Source organism: Manihot esculenta, chromosome 4 (assembly GCF_001659605.2).
Source record: "Manihot esculenta cultivar AM560-2 chromosome 4, M.esculenta_v8, whole genome shotgun sequence".
In the NCBI taxonomy this organism is placed as follows: domain Eukaryota; kingdom Viridiplantae; phylum Streptophyta; class Magnoliopsida; order Malpighiales; family Euphorbiaceae; genus Manihot; species Manihot esculenta.
In genome coordinates, this window is record NC_035164.2 from 27,268,955 (window position 1) to 27,289,798 (window position 20,844).

At 32.2% G+C, this 20,844-nt stretch overlaps 2 protein-coding genes across 2 annotated transcripts; one reads left to right on the top strand and one right to left on the bottom strand.

Annotated features, from left to right (window-relative positions):
• Positions 1-8,499: 8,499 nt before the first annotated feature.
• Positions 8,500-10,116, bottom strand: LOC110612504 (probable aquaporin PIP2-8). The gene is made up of 4 exons (XM_021753267.2): positions 9,692-10,116; positions 9,181-9,476; positions 8,943-9,083; positions 8,500-8,832 (listed from the first exon to the last, which is right to left on the bottom strand). Exons 1-4 carry the CDS (start codon positions 9,975-9,977, stop codon positions 8,713-8,715), a joined length of 843 nt encoding a protein of 280 aa, XP_021608959.1. The 5' UTR covers positions 9,978-10,116; the 3' UTR covers positions 8,500-8,712.
• Positions 10,117-10,345: 229 nt separating this feature from the next.
• Positions 10,346-14,204, top strand: LOC110612607. The gene is made up of 7 exons (XM_021753385.1): positions 10,346-10,531; positions 11,674-12,192; positions 12,295-12,405; positions 12,499-12,635; positions 12,758-12,828; positions 12,954-13,641; positions 13,754-14,204. Exons 1-7 carry the CDS (start codon positions 10,346-10,348, stop codon positions 14,202-14,204), a joined length of 2,163 nt encoding a protein of 720 aa, XP_021609077.1.
• The last annotated feature ends 6,640 nt before the right edge of the window (positions 14,205-20,844 follow it).

The window sequence follows — 20,844 nt, forward strand, 5'->3', positions numbered from 1 at the left end:
ATAGAATTAATTCAGAAATTTAATTTAATTTTTTATTTATTTTAATTCGATTTGATTTTTAATTTTAAAAATTTCACTTATTTCGATTCGGTTTAATTTTAATAAAAAATTAAAAAATCAAACTGAACCGATTAATTATAATATAGAGATATTAGATCATAATAAAAGTTAAAATATTTTAATTAAAATTTAAAATATTAATTAAAAAATAAAAATTTATTAAAAAGACTAACTGATCAAATTAAATCGAATCGAATTGAATCAAATCAATTCGATTTAGTTTAGTTTTTATTCAAAATTAAATTGGTTTGATTTTATAAGTATTAAAATTTCAATTTTTAATTTATTCAATTAAATTTAAATTTAAATCAATCCGACCAAATGCTATCTATGATATCCTCTGATAAACAGCTCATATAAAATAGTTAAATTATTCCATAGTTTACGGGTTTAAACATTTAAAACTTCACTTATTTTCAAAAGCATAATTTGTATTTGAAAATTATTTTCTATAAAAAGTATATTATTTAAAAAAAAATTTTAACAAAATAATTTTCTTTTATTATTTAATTTTAATTTAAAAATAAATATATTAATAAATTTATACACAAAAATCTTAATAAAATTATCAGAACATAAAAAATGATTTTATTTTGAAAAGAGTAAGTTATTTTTTTAAAATAATTTAATTATTCTTTTAATAAAAAAATTAAAAAATATTTTTATTTATTAATTTTTAAAAATATATCTAATACCAAAATATATGAAAAATATTTTTCATAAAATAAACAAAACTAATGAAATAATTATAAAATTAACTAAAAAAAATCAGAGACTAAAATATGTACTCAGCAAACTTTTATACATTCTCCTGTTTTTAGTAATTTTTTTAAATATAAACGACATGTATTGGAAACTCAATAATTCAACTAATTTAAAATTTTACTGAATAAATTTATTAAAATAATAAAATATTTTCTCTTAAATTTTAAAAATAATTATTTAAACTCAAAATCTCTAATTAATAAGTCTAATCTCATCTCTTGAATATATTTTTAGTAATTTGTTAATTATCTCTTATGTTTTTATATTTATTATTAATTTTTTTATATTTAATTTAATTTTTTTATTATAATTGTGATAAATTGATAAAATTTAATTTTATTATTTAAAATTTTAAAAATAAATATAAATTAACTTAATTAAACGTTTTGGATTTTTTTTGATAGCTTTATTATCAAAACAGTTTTTTTTTTTTTTTTTTTAATTAGTCGATTGTGAGAAATTTGAAAAGCAACTTTTTCAAAGAGATAAGGTCTGCCGTGACAGCTTTTTTATATATATATATATATCAATATTAAAGATCAATCTACAGTTTCCGCATTCTCTGGATAAGTAGAATCTATTTACTTGAAACACTCACTCTATTATTTATGTTACAAATTATCAAATACAGCCCTACTTCTCGTTTCTTTCTTAAAGAGAAAAAATTTCCAGCAAGTCCTTGTGAGAGTCTGTTTGCTATTGAATTTGGAGATAAGAAAAGTATTTTTTTTAAAAAAATATATTATTTTGGATATTGTTAAAAAAATCAATTTAAAAAATTATTTTATTATTTTAGTGCTTCTATAATTAAATTATATTAAAATAATTTCAAATTATTTTTTAATATTTTCTAAATAGTATTTTTAAAAACTATTTTTCAGAACGATAACTCTAATAATAAGGCCAAACAGACTCTAGAGCTCTTATAAAAGCTAGACTCTTTTCCTTTGCCAGCCGAGCAGCTATCCTTAGGGGTAATATGATATTCTTATATTTTTATGATGCAAAAGTTATAGGTGATAATGTTTAAGGTCTATATAAAGCAATTTGATCAATGATTTAAAAGAGTCCAATGAAAAAATTGAGTATGGAACACAATGAGGTGAAGGAAAAAACTTGATGAATAAGAATTCGAAGAATCTAGTTATCCTACAGAGGCAATGTCAATTAGGTGTGAGCACTATCTAATTTAAATTAAATAAATCGATCGAACCAATATAAGTTGATAATTTGGTTCAGTTTTAAAAATAAAATTATTCAGTTTGGTTTTTATTTTTTAAAATTTTAATTAAATCGATTCAGTTCGATTTTGAAAAAGGAAAATCTCGATTGAACTAAACCAACCAATTTGTTTCATAAATGCTGCGTTTTACCATTTTATGACTTATACCCTAGTCTTTGAAATTTAGCCTTTATTTTGACTTCAAATTCAATCATTCTCCTTTGATCACCGTTCGACAATCGACAGACGACAATTTCTGCGTTTTACTATTTTATTACTTATACCCTAGTCTTTGAAATTCAACCTTTATTTTGACTTCAAATTCAATCCTTCTCCTTTGATCACCGTTCGACAATCGACAGATGATAATCTCTCAGCTCCCTAAAAGAAATTCCTAACGATAACAGTTGATCTTGACCCCTTTCCCTGTAACACTCCCTTGTAATCCATCGCTGTAGCCCCAAAATTTATTGCTGCAGATTCAATCAATCTGTGACTGTGTGGTCGCGTTGCACATCCTCAACAGATTCAATACCCAGCAAGCTAGCGCCAAATTGCAAATCGCAACATTTAGGCTTCAATCCCTTTGCCACTGCTCTATACCACCAAGTTGCACCGCTGTTGCCGCTACTTCTTTTGCGTGATACACTGACTTAATGAGTCAGTGATGTAATAGTGTAACATAAACTGAGAATTATTGCCATGAAGTAATATTGTATCATCATTCATCACAGATTCATAGTCTATGATATATTGTGTATGAGGTAATAGTGTATGATTTTTTACAATTTTAATTTGTTAAATTTTATAAATGATGTATGATATAATACAGTAATAGACTAATTGTGTAAATCTTTTAATCGTAATTTTGTGAAATTATATATGATGTAATGTAAATGTGAGTCGGTGAGACTTAAAGAGTCTATAAACGAGTTATGTGATTGTGATTTCCTTTTTGTGGTTATCATCATCAATCTATTATTTTCATCTTAGTGCTAGAGTGTGTGATTCATGTAAATGTTGTGAATGTGAAGTAATTGATGAAGTTGTTTATTTAGTTTGACTAGTGTTGGGTGTTAATTTTGAATTCTATACTAGAATAAACAATAGTACTAGTATTATTAAGTCATAATGTTTTGTGAGTAAGCTCATCATTTCGTTAAAACTAGACCATACTGCATTTACAATGACAATTGATAATGCATATATCATTTTGGTGACATATAATAAGGTTGATTATATTTATTATATTATGTCATTTTGATGACTTTTCTCTTATATTTTACTTTATTTACTTTCTTTAAATCTTAAATTGTTGTCATTGGTAAGAATCATATATAATATTTTTGCGCTTAAATTTCTTTATTAAACTTCATTATTTTCCTAGTCAAGGAGGCATGAGTTAAAATATTAAATTGATATTAGATACATTTTTTTTTATATATAACTTATATTTACCTATTTATGATTTCAAATTATACATGATATTATTTATTTAAGTAATCATAATTCAACATCAGCTGATGTACCTCCTCCTATTGTTTCAAGCCAAATGGGAGCTAGAGAAGCAACTTCCAAAATGAAAAGGAAGAGCGAGAAGCTAAGGTCATTAGTTTGGAATCACTTTATTAAATTTATTGATAATGTTGGTGCTCAAAAATGTAAGTGCAATTATTGTGATAGAGAATTTTTTTGTGATCTAAAAAGATAGCACTACTTTACTTAGAAATCATGTGTTTGGATGCATGAAAACCCTCGTAGTGTAATTATAAGACAATCCTAATTATCTTTGCAAACAACTTCTAATGCACAAGACGGAGGGAAAAATCCCTAATACATTAAATACTTGGCGTTTTAATCAAGAGGTTGCAAGATGAAAATTAGCCAAAATGGTTATTATTGATGAGTTTCCATCTATATTTGTTGAAGGGGAATAATTTAGAGAATGGGTTGAGTGTATACAACTAATATTTCGAATTCTATCTAGTTGGACAATTTCAAAAAATTATTATGACTTATACTTAAAGGAGAGAAAAAATTAAAGAATATTTGTAACAATTCTAGTTAGAGGATTTGTATTATAATTAATACATGGTTTTCATTGCAAAAAAAAAAAAATTGTTTGTATCACTACATATTATATTGATAATGATTGGATACTGCATAAAAAAGTTTTAAATTTTTGTCCCATTACAAGTCATAAGGGTGATGATATAAGTATGGCAATTGAAACTTGTTTGCTTAAATGGAAAATTAAAAAAGCATTTATGTGATTGTTGATAATACAAGTTCAAAAAATGTTGCGGTTGGCTATTTGAAAAACGAATTCAATGCTTGGAAATTTAATATTTAAAATTTTAAGTACATTCACATGAGATGCATTGCACACATAATTAACTTAGTGGTTATTAATAGACTGCAGGACAATATTGAGCCAATAGAAAATATTAAAGAAGTAGCGAGACATGTTAGGCAATCTCCTGCTAGGTTGTAAAAGTTTAAATCATGTCGTAAGATGGAAGAGATTAAAAGTAAAAATTTTTTGTTTTTAGATGTGTGCACTAGATTGAATTCCACTTATTTGATATTAAATTCTGCATAGAAATTTGAAAATGCATTTCATAGATATACTGTTGTAGATTCATATTTTAAACTTCTTCAATTAGGTGAAGGTGACAGGTTGCCAGATAGTTTAGATTGAAAATATATTAGAAAAATTATTGAATTCTTAGCACACTTTTATAATCCTATATTGAGAATTTCAGACTCCAGATATGTCACTTCTAATATATTTTTTGATGAGATTAGTTTTGTTGCTTGTCAGTTGCAAGAGTGAAAAACAAGTGATGATTTGGATTTGTCATGAAGTCCAAATTTGATAAGTACTAGGGTGATCCTGATAAGATGAATAAAATTATTTATATTGTACCTGTAGTTGATACTCGATATAAATTAAAATTAATATATTTTGCTCTTTCAGCTCTGTATGAGAAATAAAAGGGTGTGAAATTGGCAGAAAAAGTTAAATTAGTTGTATATAAATTGTTTGATGATTACAAGAGAATATATCAAAATAATGCAAATGAAACCATTTAAAATGTGAGTGAAAATAAGTTAAGAGCTCTCAAAAAAGAAATCTAAAAAAAGATTGAAACATCCATTCATGCAGCATAATGTAGATCTTGGAGAAGCTAAAAGCAAGCCTAGTTTAGATTCTTATTTGCATGAGAATATTTTCATGTTGGTTGAAAAAGAAGAATTTGACATATTAAAGTAGTAGAGGATGAATGCTACTAGGTTTCTTGTACTATCACACACGGTGAAAAATACTTTGGCAGTTCTTATATTTAGATTGCTTCAAAATCAACCTTTAATACTAGAGATAGAGCAAACTCAAAAAAAAAAAAAATACTAGAGATAGAGCAAACTCAAAAAAAAAAAAATACTAGAGATAGAGTGTTTGATCTTTTTAAGAGTTTTTTAACTCCTAAAATAGTTGAAACCAAAATTGATTGCAAAAATTCTATATTCACAAACCGATTAAAGAACAAATAGTAGAACTTAAAAGACTTGAAAAATATATATAATTATATATTAATCTCATTTAATTTATTTTTTATTTATTTTTATTTAAAAGTTACATACCTAAACATTATTTTTTTAAAATTTTTTCAGCATTTGTAAAGGTGTAAATTAGTAATACTAATGAACACACTATTAATTTGAATACTTAAGGCATATATTCCTATAACTATAAAAGAAAGCTGTTATTATTATTTTCTTAATTTCTTTTTATCTATTCTAAATATTTTTTCACGGTAGACTTCATAGATGAATCGGTATCACTACTGTGGAAATTTTGAAATGGCATTGGCAAATTGACTGTACTTTGTGAAATGGCTGCTAAATTTTGTGAAGATTAAAGAATACTTTTATTTTTATTTTATGGGTTAATCATGTGTTTTGTTTGGACCTTTACTATGCTTTGATTGGATTATATTTGGAATTTTATTTTGATTATGTTTGAATTTTTATGTTTTATGAATTATAAAGCATATGGATCATTTATATTGTAGTTAAAATCTCATAATGTATTTTTAGTAGATATTATGTTTATGTGATTTTAATAGGTTGAGATCACTAATTTTTATGTATATTTATAAGGAATATTATATTTATTTAATTATATTAGATTCAAATCAATTATTTTTAGGTTCAAAATGGAGTAGAATTCAAAAAAAAAAAAAGAAATTGAGATTTAAATAAAAAAAATTTACAAATCAACATAAAATTGATTTCGAACTGAATTGAATCAAATCAAATTAGTATAGTTTCAATTCGATTTTCACAATATTTTAATTCGGTTCTCAAAATTTAAAAATTCAATAAATTTGATTTTAATTAATTCAATTCAATAAAGAAACAAAATTCAATAAAAAAATGAACCGACTGATACTAACCCTAAAATTGCCAATTCAAGCTAAAAGATTATCAAATTTTGCAGTTGTTAATTTTATTTCATGAATTGCTTCAAGTGATTGTTATTGGAATAGTCAAATCAAATATTCATATAACGTGTTTTCTAAATTTTAACTTTCGAAGTTCTTTAATCTTTTAGAATTCTCGATTAGCTAATTTGAGTTTTATTTTCTTATTTATCATTTTTAGAAGGTTTTTTATTTTTAAATAAATAATATTTTATGATTTTAATAATTTATCAAATATTTTCTTTTTTAATTTATCCTTCAATAAATAGAGTATTCCTAAAATATCAATAGATTTAGGTTATTTGATCGAATTGAATTAAAAATTAACATTTATAAAAATTAAAAATTCAACTAAATTGAATAGATCAAATAACTGAATTTATTAATTTAATTTAATTTAATTCAGCTTGATTATCAATTAAAAATAAAATACAGTTTAGAGTTGATGTACAATAACTCCACTTTAAGTTGGAGATTAAGGATGACTAATCTTGAGGAACTGCTTGGTTTGCTTATTATAAGATGTTTTGCATTTTCAAGAGGTGTGCCAAACAAGGATTATAAAAACTTCATTTTCTTCTCCATTGTCCTTTGCAAATCTGCAGATAAGTTGTCAGTGTAATCTTTTACTAAATTGTAGCACATTAGATTCTGGTTGACTTGAATAGCTCAAATCAAACTCCACATACTATCATTCTGGTTGATTCAACTAATAGAGATTCCCAATCTCTAGGGCCCCATTTGGTATATCTATATTCATTTTAGTTTTATCATTTTTTTTTATAAAAAAAATAAAAACATAACTGAAGTTTTTTTTATTAATAAATTAATCTATGTATTTTTAAGAAATTATTAAAACCTTTTTAAATTTAATTCCATTAAAGAATCGTCCTTTTAAATTAATTAATACTTAACGGAAGTAGCAAAGTATCCTTGCAAAAGACAGATAACATATCTTTCAAAAGGGATGAAAATGTTAAAAGTAGTAAAATTTAGAGATTAGTCAGTAATTTATTTAATAAATTTTTTTAAATATAAAAATTAATTTATTAATAATGGTAATACAATAAAAAAATTTTAAATTAATAATAAAATTATTTCATTCGATTATAATATTATATAAAATTAATAATAATTAATAGTTATAATACTATTATTTTCTCCCCCAATTATCGTCGTACAAGTGGCTCATTTGGACTGGAGCACTAATGTACAGAGACACAGTGGTGGTCCAGCATCTTCTGGACCACTCCTTCGAACACTGACACGTTCCACTCTGATGATGCTCGATTCCTCTCGGCCTTCTCTTTGAAAATTCCCAAAAAAATTTGTGGGTTAATTTCAATTTCAACTTTTCTGTAGGGTAAGGTAACTGTTCGTCTGGTGAGGGATTGGACCCACAACCCATGTGATGCTTTTTCATGCAACCCTACAATCACATGACACGTGGCAATCCAGCTCCTCAATTGCTTTAATAAACAAATAAATAAATAAAAACCATTTGCTTTCGTTTTCTACTTTTGGTCGTGTCAAGTCGTATTAGTTGGACTTTAGTCCAAAAGTAGGTAATTTGCCAGCATTTCAATGAGACTTTTGTCCTTTCCATAGACGTGAAAAGAAAGGTGGCATTTACCTAGAGAGAAAGCATCTTTGCCTCTTTGGTTAGACTTGCAGATGCTCTTCGTGCACACGTGCCTTCAACTTATTGGATAAAAATTTCACCATTTTACTGTTATTAACCTAATTTATTATACCTGTGTGGAGTTATTCCGGCGACGAAGAGACTCCCCAATTAGTCTTATTTAGAACTCACTATCATAAATGTAGAGATTTTATTAGTATCGATTGAACTTAATTAATTAAAGGGTTTTTTTTTGTTTGCCATTAATTTGCTTTAGCTTAAAAAACAAAAAAGAAGAGATCTTTACACTTCAGCGCAGAGTAATATTTGTGCGAAAAAGGAAAGAAAGGAAAAGAGCACTACTCATTAACAATGATACACAGGCAGAGACTAACAAAGAAAGATTAAAAATTGAAGTGGAAAAAGAAGAGTTATCATCATAATCCTCATCATAATACACACAAACAAACAATTGGAGATAGAAGAAGGAAGTGCAGAGATAGACAAGCTTTTTCTTTTTTCCATTCTTTTTCTTGTTGGCGGGGATTTCTCCTTCATCAGTTGGTGGGGTTGCTGCGGAAAGATCCCAAAGCCTTGATGGCTGCAGCTCTCAATATGTATTGATGATATGCAGCTGCTGCAAGTGCTCCAATGAAAGGTCCAACCCAGAAAATCCACTGTAATAGTTATCATATGGTTAATTAACGAACACCAGACTTATAAAAAAAAAAAAAATCAAAATATGAAAAACTTTTAACTTCTTGTTTAGATTTAATTGGGGGCTTACATGGTCATCCCAGACTTTGTCATTGTTGTAGATAACAGCAGCTCCAAAGCTCCTAGCAGGATTAATACCAGTTCCAGTGATGGGGATCGTTGCCAAGTGGACCATGAACACAGCAAAACCAATTGGAAGTGGAGCCAACACCTGAACCCAGTTCATTCAACCAAATTTTCATAAGAGCATACCCAAAAACTAGTTTTGCTAAGAAGAAAACAAGCAGATTAAAAGCAAGAAGACATACAGGGACGTGAGAGTCACGTGCACTCCTCTTAGGGTCAGTGGCAGAGAAAACAGTGTAGACAAGTACAAAAGTGCCGATGATCTCAGCACCCAAAGCGGTGCCCTTGCTGTAGCCAGGTGCCACAGAGTTAGCACCACCTCCAAGCCCATTATACGAATGCTTCATAAATGCCTTCACCAATCCGACGCCACAAATCGCACCTAAGCACTGAGCCACCATGTAAGCCACAGCCCTGATCAGTGACACCTTCCTCGCCAAGAACAGTCCAAAGGTGACTGCTGGGTTAATATGACCACCTGCACCCCCCCAAAAAAAAAAAAACAAAACCCATTAAAAAACCTCCTTCAAACCAAAGTACTTGAGTATACACGAGCATAAAAACCCTAATTTCCATACGTTTCGTTAAAAGCAGTAAGAAAAATAACCAAACTCCATTCTCATGGAACGATACTACTCTTGCATGAATTAATTACTTAGAAGGTCGTTAAGGTGTAGAGAAAATGGTTCTTACCAGAAATACCAGCAGTGCAGTAAACAAGGATGAATATCATGCCACCAAAGGCCCATGCAATACCCAGAAGGCCAACTCCACCACAAGGGTCAGTTTGCTTCTTGTAGCCAATCACAGTAGCTACGGTAATGTATAGGAAAAGAAGAGTGGCTATAAACTCAGCTATAAGAGCACGGTAGAAAGACCATAGCTTGATCTCAGCCATGTCAATGAGAGGAGCTGGTGGTGGATCAACATAATCCTTGCCATGGGTAGGCTGCGTTTCTTCGGTGACGTCCTTAGCCATCCTCTCTCTGTCTCTCTCTCTCTGTCTCTCTCTCTCAAACCCAAAAGCAAAAGCTGTGTTTTGTGAGCTTGAAGGTGGTGTTGTAAGCGAGTGATTGATGGGTGAAGAGATTAGGTGACAGTGCTTATAAAGAAGAAAGAGAGCAGGGAAGGTTTAATGGATAAGAGAAGGGTATTTTGGGAAGAAAAGAAAAGATACAGCATGTGATTGTAATCATCCAAGGTAAGACAGAGGGGGAAGCGTCAGCCTGGCATCCAACCCAAGAACCCCACAACGGTTATTTCTGGTCTTTTTTCTCTTTGCTTTTTCGGAAGTTTATGACAAGCTTTTGGCGTTTGCAAAACACGCGCCTGAACAATAATTAAAGTATGAAGGGAAAATCTATAAATAAAGAAGAAAATGAAGGGGAGGACGATTTTCCAGAAGGTTCAAGAGGTGAGGTTTCTGTTTTGCGTTGGAAGAAGCGAGAAGCAGCTGCATCCAACAAAACGACATTTTATACCTTCTTCTTCCATCCTGTGTTCAGTAAGCACCCCCAGCAACCAGACACTCGAGTAGAATTTGGATAAACATTTTCTTAATTAAAGGAGAAGAAATATTTTTTAAAAGAGAGTAAAACTTATATTTATCAATTTATGTTTAAGTTGAGTAGAAATTTTTGGTAAATTAAATAACTAACATAATAAATAGAAGTGTTATAGGGAAATTATTTAGTTGGTCAATCACATTTTATGGTTGGCAAACTTCAATAATAGGAAACAAAATAAAAGAGAAATCATTTCTCTATTTTTTATTCTTTTATTTCAATGAAGAAAAATGAAAAAATATATAAAAAGAGAAGCGAAAATAATTTTATTTTCTCTTGTTTAAAAATATCTAGAGGAAATAAAATATTATGTTAAATTACTTTTTTTTTCCTGTAAACAAACATAACTTTCCACTCGTGTATTTTATTTTTATTTAATTTTTTTCATTAATTTAAATATCAGATTAAAGAGAATGAGAAGTTTTAGTCTAAAATATATAAGAGGTCTCATTAATTGTCATTAATGCTTGCCTTGGTCACCCTTTGCCCCCTATTGATTCAAGATATTATTGCTGATAATATTGGGCTTGACTTATCAGATTAAAGATTTTTTTTTTAATTTGTTAAAAGAGATGGTAATCAAGCTGCTCACTCTCTTTGCAGAAAGTTCATAAGTGATGTTTTTTTAACAAATAATTCATATGCTCATGTCAACTTTGTATCTTATATTTTACTCGTTTAATATTTTGGTCAAATCATTTACCTTTATAAATAAAAAAAACACCTTTTTCCATTTACTTTTTTATGTTTTACTTGACCTGTTATTATAATAAAATGATGATTATAGTTATTATAAAGTTTTATTTAAATTTAAATTTTAAAATAAAAATTTTGTTCTAATCTCATAATAATTTTTGTATATGCATTTTAATAAAATTGTAAAAAAATATATAAGAGCTTATTTTTATTATATCAAGTAAAATAAATATTAACTTGCATTATATTAAAAAATCAAATATTAACTTTGAATAATTTACGTCACACTAATAAGCTGGCCATCCTGACAGACGTTATCGTGTTAGGATTGGATTTGCTTTGTGTTATTGGCTTCTATGGCCACCCGACAAATATTATTGTGAGGAATTTTGGACATTGCTTCGAAATTTATAGTTTATGTCTTCTCTCCCTTGGCTGGTTTGTGGAGATTTTAATTGTATTTTATCACAATCTGAAAAACGTGGAGGCCCTCCTTACTCGAGCAATCTGATTAATGGGTTTTTGTCTGTCTTGAATGATACTGGTTTGCATGAAATCACGTTGTATGACTTTGAGTTTATGTGGAACAATGGGCGTGGTGAAGGTGCGATGGTGGAAGAGAAGATTGATCAGTTTTTTGCTTCTGAATCATGGAGACAACAATTTAATTTATCTAGAGCAGAGACCATATCTTATTCCTCTTCTGATCATCTTTCCATCTTCTTGCAAATTCAAACCTATGTGCCTAGAGACCGTGTTCACTTGTTTCGATTTGAAAATCAATGGACAGAAGAAGAAGAGTGTCGTTCCATTGTTGATTCATGCTGGAAATCGAAAGCCCTTCGACCTGTGCAAAGCCGTCTAGATGTTTGTCGGAATAGACTTGATAATTGGAAAAGAAATTTAAAGCGAATCTATGCACAAGGTTTGCAGGTCTGTAAAACACAGATTCAGAATCTCCGCAACTGGAGAGATACAGCAGGTCATGATCTTCTTCATGAGGCGTACTAAAAATTATTTTTCCTCCTCCAACAGAGAGAGACTTATTGGAAGCAGAGAGCTAATGGACAACGGCTACGGGGTGGTGATCAGAACACTAGATTCTTTCATATGAAGGCCACTGCTCGTCAAAGGAAAAATCAGTTTGTAAAGCTGCAGAATAAAGGTATTCGGCATGAGGGAGACCCAGGTCTGTCAAACTTAATTGTGAATTATTTTGAGACTTTGTTTACTTCACAGGTACATGATTCTATGGAGTTGTCCAGTTTAATACCAATTGGTGTTATGGAGGAGGACAATCACTCTTTGCTTGCCCCTTATACATCGGAGGAGATTCAGCAGGCCATTTTCAGTATGCAGTCAGATAAATCACCTGGGTTAGATGGCTTCAACCCGGGTTTTTATCAAAAATATTAGGGCATTATGGGACCAGACATAGCTCGATTTTGTATTGACTGCTTAGCTTCTAGCTGCTTTTCGCAAGATCTTAATAGCATAGCCATTGTTTTGATCCCCAAGAAGAAGACGCCGGCAACTATGGGAGACTTACGGCCGATTACTTTGTGTCAGGTTCTTTACAAAATTATGTCAAAGATGATCACTAATAGAGTAAAAGACTGTTTTCCTGAATCTAATCTCCCCCTCACAGAGTGCTTTTGTTGCGGGCTAAAGCATCTTTGATAATTCTATTGTAGCTTATGAGGTGTTGAATTATATGAGAAGTCGTCGTCGGGGAAAGGATGGCTATGTGGCTTTGAAAATAGATATTAGGAAAGCGTATGATCGCTTGGAGTGGCCCTTTATTCGGTTCATGCTTCAGTCGTTGGGGTTTGATGCTAAATTTATTGATTTGGTGATGTTCTGTGTTAGTACAATGTCTTACCAGGTTCTCCATCAAGGACAACTATTGGGTCCTATAGCACCGCAGCGTGGAGTTCGACAGGGAGACCCACCGTCACCATACCTATTCATTCTATGTGTTGAGGGCCTGTCTTATATGATTAGAGCACAAGTGGCTACCAATGCTCTTCACAGTTGTATCATTGCTACTGATGTACCTCAGATCACTCACCTTTTCCTTGCAGATGACAACTTGCTTTTTTTCAAAGTCGAGATTAGTGAGGCTCAGATTGTTCAAGAGGTGCTTGATTTCTATGCAAGAATGTCTGGGCAGGTTATAAACTTTAATAAATCTATTATTTGCTATAGTGCTAATGTGCCTGCCTCTAGACGAGTGGCCATCTATGAGTTATTGCATATTGTTGAAGGAGATGGCATTGGGAATTACTTGGGATTGCCCATGAATGTTGGTAGAAATAAGGCAGAGGTTTTTCATTTTTTGAAGGATAAAGTTTGGAAACGGCTTAATTCTTGGAGTCACAGGTTTTTATCTCAAGCAGAGAAAGAGATTTTGTTGAAAATGGTTTTACAAGCCCTCCCAAATTATGTTATGAGTTTATTTTTATTACCTAAAGCTGTTTGTGATGATGTGTAGAAGCTTATGGCACGGTTTTGGTGGGGTAAAGGGAAAAATTATGACAAAGGCATGCATTGGATGTCTTGGTTTAGCTAGGCCTAAAATTGGTGGGGATCTTAGCTTTAAAAAGCTTAGGGAGTTCAACTTGGCAATGCTAGGTCGTGTTGGTTGGAATTTGATTTTGAATCCTCACTCCTTGGTGGCCTCATTATTAAAAGCACATTACTATCCTATTGTCTTCTTCTTAGATGCCCCAAAAGGTACAAACCCTAGTTTTGTTTGGACTAGTATTCGTGCATCGCAGGGTCTCCTTCGTCAAAGAATTTTATGGCGCATTGGTAGTGATTCGATGGTGCCCATTTGGCTTGAGCCTTGGCTGCCTGATAGAGAGAACCCTTTCATTACATCATATTTTGAAACTTCTGTTGGAGTCCATTATGTTAGTGATCTTATTCAAAATGGCACATAGAATAGGAAAGTGCTTTCACAGGCTTTCAGTGATAGAGATAAAAATCTTATTTTATTATTACCGCTGCCCAGTATTTCAAAGCCAGATTCTCTATATTGGAGGCTATCTACTAATGGTTTCTATTATGTAAAAAGTGCTTACAAAGCACTAACATAGGATGAGTCTCTTGTAGCAATGAACGATTGGTAGCAGTTATGGAAGAAGATCTGCCACTTCAGCTAATCCCAAAAGTTAAGAATTTCATTTGGCGTGCCTATAGTAATGTAATACCCGGCTCGAGTCCGGCATCGACATTCCTGTAGTCCGGTGGAATCTTGGGTGTCGGAACCCTCGAGAGGGGTAATGCATATGTTTTTCAAGGTATTTTCACTTGTTTTCATGTTCCAAAGACTTGAGTTTTGAAAGAAAAGCAACAAGGGAGAAATGCAGAGGTTCGGCCGCCGAAGGTCCATTTCGGCCGCCGAACATTGCATGGTTGCGGCTTCACGTTCGGCTGCCGAAGGTGGTCTGGCCAGCCACCTATAAAAGGGCCAAGGGTCGGTGGAAGGAGGTTATTTCTCCTCCACTTGCAGCCAGAGGTGAGTTTCAGCCTCTCCTACGTTGACTTTCATATTTTCCATGATTTTCATCAAATTTTTCAAGAGTTTTAAGAGTTTTGGTGACTTATGAAGGTTTTGAGCAAAAGAAGCAAGTTTTGAAGCTTGGAGCTTTGGAAGAGCTTTTCTTCATATCTCCACGTTAGGATCCTTCATCCTCAAGTTGTGTAAGAGGTAAGTGATGATCCTGAGCTTCTTTGATGGTTTTGAAAGGTTTTATGAAGTTTGTATGGGTAGTTTGCATGTTTAGGTTTAGGTGAGGTTTTTGGTGATTTGTGGTGTTCCAGCCTGTTCTAGTGTTATGTGCTATGTTTGTTTGGGGTTTTAGGGTAGTTGTAGACCCCTAAGGTTTTGAGCAAAAGAAGCAAGTTTTGAAGCTTGGAGCTTTGGAAGAGCTTTTCTTCATATCTCCACGTTAGGATCCTTCATCCTCAAGTTGTGTAAGAGGTAAGTGATGATCCTGAGCTTCTTTGATGGTTTTGAAAGGTTTTATGAAGTTTGTATGGGTAGTTTGCATGTTTAGGTTTAGGTGAGGTTTTTGGTGATTTGTGGTGTTCCAGCCTGTTCTAGTGTTATGTGCTATGTTTGTTTGGGGTTTTAGGGTAGTTGTAGACCCCTTTGTGCATATATATGTGTATCTGCTAGTTGGGAGTAGTTGAGATGCATGTTTGTAGGTTTTTGGGCAAAGTTTGCATGAAACAGAGCAGGGTTCTGTCCTTCGGGCAAAACCAGGTTCGGTCGCCGAACCCTTTGTGGAGGCAGTTCGGCTGCCAAAGGTTGCCCCCGAAAGCTAGGCTTTCGGTTTAGAAAGGGACTTTCGGCCGCCGAAAGAGGGAGTTCGGCCGCCGAAAGTGTGTGAGTTTCGTCTCTGGACGAGACCTTCGGCCGCCGAAGGTGCCGCCGAACATGCATGAGTTTCGTCTCTGGAGTGGGGTTTCGGCCGCCGAACCTGCCGCCGAAAGTGCCCTGTCCAGCTTTCCTTTGCATGTTTTGTGTGATGGTTTTAAGATTGTTGAGAGGGGTTTTGGGGAGTTTCGTAGAGATGTTCTTGAGTGAGTTTAGTCCCTCATGTGAGTCCACCTGTGTAGGAACGGACCAGAGGAATCAGGGAGGTCAGCAGTGAGTCCAGTGTCAGAACCTGCAGAGTCAGTTCAGAGATAACCAGGTGAGTGGAACTTAACTTAATGTTTTAATCTGACAACTGAATATTTTATCATGCTTCATGCATCATGAATATGCTCTAGGGTGAGTGCATTAGTGTACACAAAGATGATGCATTGCATTTATCCTTGTACTTGGCATTGCTCCTTGTACATTGCTTATGTGAGACGGCACGGACTTCGTGAGGATTCATTAGCCCTCAGAGGAAAGACCTGGAACAGCCTTACGAGGACCAGGCACAAAGACCTGGAACAGCCCTACGGGGACCAGGCACATGGTACTCCGGTACCCCAGATGAGATAGAGGGAGTTTTGATCCGTCCGGCCGAGGTGATGTGATTCTGTGTTGCATTCCATGAGAGCATGTTTTATCACCTGTTATTTGCCTATTCTACTCACTGGGCTATCGTAGCTCATCCCTCTCCCCTAACTCCAGTTGTGCAGGTTCAGAGGTCAGAGAGAACTCAGCAGGGTACAGGAAGAGTACAGAGTCTTGTAATAGCTAGTGTGGACATGTAAATGTAAAGAGATAAGGTTTATGTATAGTGTATAGAATGGTGCTTGACTATAAGAGTTGTCATCCCTTTGTGGAGTCACATGATCAGTTTATGTATGTTTCTTTATTGTTGTATGTTTATGAGCAAAACCAGGCTTAACATTATGAGTTTGATCCGCCTAGAGCCATGAGGAGCTCTAGTAGGGATTAGTAGAGAACAGAGAGAGTGCATGCACAGGTTAAGCCTTGGAATGAAGAAAAGTTTTATGTTTTTACAACAAATGTATGATCATGTATGGGATTTCACAGGTATACAGACAGGATAGCAGGCTTACTACGGGTCCCGGCGACCTTAAGTCGATCTGGATCCTAGTGCCGGTGGCAGTTCGGTTTCCGGGCTGTTACAAGTAGGCTATAACTGATAAAAATAAAAGAAAATCTCTGGATTTATTTTTTAAATAAAAAAAAATATTTTGATTCCTTATTTATTAGATTTTGCTCTATCTCAACAACATAAATGTTAATAATACTGATCTCATGTTAATAGTATTTTGACCCTATAATTTATCTTTTTATTCTTGAAATTGTGAAATTAAAATTAATATATTAATGAATTATTTTATTTAAAAGGTGGAACTAAAGTCTGTTGAAAATGATCGAATTTTTTTTAATAAATTGAGCTATTATTAAGCTTTTTGACCATATAATTGATTTTTTTTATTCTTGAAATTGTGAAATTAAAACTAATATATTAAATGAATTAATGAATTATTTTATTTGAAAAGATTGAATTTGAAAAATCTACAAGTGAAAGTTCAACTGTTAAAGGTAAGTCCAATAAATTTATAATTAAAATGAGCAGTATTCGCTTTAAATTGAAAAAATAGATCGAATTGAATTAATTTAAAAATTCAGTTTAATTTTTTATTCATTTCGATTTTATTTTTAATTTTAAAAATTTCAATTATTTTGGTTGCATTTAGTTTTGATCGAAAAAAATCAAAAAAACTTCTTTTTATTTTCATTCTTCTCTAAGTTAGTTTTAATTTTTTAGCTTGTAGTTGGAGTCATATTGTTTATAATGGAGGGGTTGTTGTCTTTTTTCTTACTCATCCTTTCTAGCGGCTAAATGTGTTGATTTAAGAGCAATAGCTCAGTTTGTAGTTTATCAATAATATTTCTCTTGTTTTTTTTTTGGTCCATAGATATTTGAGAGAGGGGAGGAGAATTGAACTCGTTAGAAGATTTTCATTTATGTCTTACCGATCCATCTAGTAGGTAGTAGGCTCTTTTATTCTTTTAAAGTTGATTTGCAATAGTTAGATCTAGGTATTCAAGATTAAGTTTTAATCTTTTGGGAATCAGATATTGTCATTCTGAAAATTAAAGAGTTATTCACAATTAATTTAACTTTTTCTATTACTTTTGTTTATCGTACAGTTAATTATGGTGCATATTGTATTGCTATTTTAGCAAAATAAAATATTTTATTATAAGGATGGATTTCTAACTCATTTAAAGAATTAAAAATTTTTCTAACTCACGATATGCTTTATGTATTTTTTATATGAAGTTATTAGCATGAGTATTTTGTATGTACTTGCTTATTCTTTTAAATGTAACATTTTATTTTTTATTTAAAAAAAAAAGCTTATTGGAAAAGCTTCTCCAAATAATAAATATTGATAAAAGAAAATTCTGGACAAGATGCCTAGTAAGGGAAGCTTACTTGGTTGTTGCCCCTACTGCCTTAAACAACACTAGATTGTGCTCAGCTTTGCCTAAAATCAGCCCAATCAGCTCCTTCCGGGCGTTTAGCAATCTCTATCCAATTTCCAAGCCTAACAACCAACTTTGTCCCCAATGGGCCTCGCACCTACTTTCCTTGCGCCCAGCACCTCTAGGACTGCTGCCAACCAACTGAACTTCATCTGGCTCAGCCTTATTCAGCACTCAATTAGATTGCCACACCCCAGCCAAACCTCGTTACTGCCTGCTTCTGTGAGATTGGCCCCTTTGCTAAACCTCACTTCCACCAAGGGCCTACCAGCTCTCTTGCCTTGCACGAGCATTGCTCTTGGCTAGCGCCATTGGCTGCCCACCTTGTCGCAACAAAACTGCTTCCTTTGCAGAATGGGCCCGTTGGCCCATTGATTGGCTAGCGCTCTTGCTCGTTGGCTACTTCGACTTCTACAACCGCCTTACTCTATTTTTACGAAAATTGTGGGTATTTTTTATGATTCCACTATTCGCACGTAATATTGTACTTGAGAAAATTCTCTTTTTCATAATTTTTTACATTTTCCTTTTTTTTACATACATTAAAAAAATATAATTTTTTATTAATTTTTCAAATATATCCATTTTAAAAATTTTGATTTTTATTAAATATAAAAAGATAGTTTAAATATTCACTTAAAAAATATTTAATAAGAGATTATTTTTTAAAAATATAATAAAATTAAATAGTACTATAATAGTCAATTTATATATTATTATAATATAAATAATAATAATAATTTTAAAATAATTAAAAAAGAAAAAATATATAAAAATTATGGAATGGAGAAAGTATTAAATTTTATATTATTAAATTATAAAAAATAATTTATATAAAATATTTTTTAAAAAAATAATTTATTTTACATTATTTCATGATAATTTTAAAAAATTTAAAAATATTAATAGATTTATATAATAATGTTAATAACATTCTTAAAATCTAGAAAATAATTTTCTATTTTAAAAAAGGAAATCACTTCAATTAAAAATAACTACATTTTATCTTTAACTAGAAAAGTATTTTCTTGTTAATCAATTTTTTTAATTGAGCCAAACATCATAAAATTAGGAAAATATTTCCAGTGATATATTTTTTGATCAAACAAACAGAGACTATATCTTTAGTATTTTTATGTTACATTGTTTTCAATATAATATTGCCGACATTGCTGAAAATAAATTGATGATATGGTCGAAATGGAAACGTGCTGTGATTAGTGCAATGGAGTTATGTTGTGATTGGTACACCTGCAAAATAGAGAATATAAGGTGATTGACGCCTATAACAGCCACTCCAATGCTCAAGTCAGTAAGTTAAAGAGAAGAGAGAGTATAATCTTTAGAACTCAAGAGTAGTGGTGTGAGAAAATAACGTACATTTGCCTCTATGATCGTTCCTCTTTTATATTATAAAAAGATGAAGATAAATATAGTATTCTCTGATAATCTGGCGACTATATGGTCGGCTCGTTGGTAAGGAATCTCCATCGGCTAATTAGTTGGAAATCCCGTAATTGCAGGTATAAAGAGAATCTATTGGATTGTAGTTATTTGAGATAACTTCCTTATGGAGACTCGCCCTGAAGTTGAGAGGGCGAGTCTGTCTGACCTGAGGCCGACTTATTCTAAAGCTCACTTGAAGCCTTCGGGTCTTCTCTTCTATGAGTGGGATCACGTATAGGTTTATCAGATCCTTGTCACATGGTCCTGTATTATGGTGATAACTCAATGCCTACTTTGGGGGAGTTTTATATAGCATCAAAGGTGTCTCGTTGGTTTTTAATTCTTTAGATTTAAAGGTAACAATTGTCTTCATGATGTGGATCATGTAGCTTGTTTGTCCGGGCTGAGCGCACGATATCCTTGCTTTCTTCTTACTTGTCTTACCGACTAGTCAAGTCCAAGATCTTATTTGCCAGAAATTGATCCAAGTGATATATTAATACTTTGACGAGTTTTTGGACTCTCTCTAACCTTAGGGATCATCTGTACATCTTCTAGCCCTTACGAGCCTCTTGGCCTTTTTCAGCCTTGTCGAGCCTCTGGGCATTTTTCACTCTTGGCATTCTTCCGAGTATTTTCTTGCCCTGACTAGCCCTGATGAGCTTCCGAGCATTCTCTAACCTTTGTGATCTCCCCTACTCTTGGCATACTGGTTAACGCGGTACTGAACTGTACCTTTTGTTCCTTACCTAACTGGACCTCCTCTACCGGGTCTGTTGGCTCTGACTTTATGTAAGATTCTTGTTTTTCTAGCAAATCAATGGACATTGTTGCTTTCTCAAGACTTTTTACTGAGTTTCCATAACATTCTTTGGCCAACTTGGAATTGCCTTGGACTGCGGAATAGCCTGTAACGCCCCGGAAATTCGGACCGCTACCGGCGCTAGGATCCGGGTCGACTTAAGGCCGCCGGGACCCGTAGCAAGCCTGACATAAAACCTGTAAACCTGTATAATCCCATACATGATCAACAACATGCATAAAAATTAAAACTTTTCCTCATACATACTGTCATCAACTAACTCAACCTGTGCATACTCTGAACATATTCATAACATAGTCCCTCTGTGGGATCTCATCAAGCCTTAAAGGCAAAACAACCT

What these genes read in the sequence shown, in the direction of transcription:
- LOC110612504 (XM_021753267.2), bottom strand. Translation starts at nt 9,977, where the DNA reads ATGGCTAAGGACGTCACCGAAGAAACGCAGCCTACCCATGGCAAGGAT. An exon ending in CACGTGACTCTCACGTCCCT is followed by an intron (nt 9,084 to 9,180) that starts GTATGTCTTCTT and finishes AACTGGGTTCAG; the next exon opens with GTGTTGGCTCCACTTCCAAT. An exon ending in ACAAAGTCTGGGATGACCAT is followed by an intron (nt 8,833 to 8,942) that starts GTAAGCCCCCAA and finishes TAACTATTACAG; the next exon opens with TGGATTTTCTGGGTTGGACC.
- LOC110612607 (XM_021753385.1), top strand. Translation starts at nt 10,346, where the DNA reads ATGAAGGGAAAATCTATAAATAAAGAAGAAAATGAAGGGGAGGACGAT. An exon ending in TCTATGCACAAGGTTTGCAG is followed by an intron (nt 12,193 to 12,294) that starts GTCTGTAAAACA and finishes CTCCTCCAACAG; the next exon opens with AGAGAGACTTATTGGAAGCA. An exon ending in CAGTCAGATAAATCACCTGG is followed by an intron (nt 12,636 to 12,757) that starts GTTAGATGGCTT and finishes TTAATAGCATAG; the next exon opens with CCATTGTTTTGATCCCCAAG.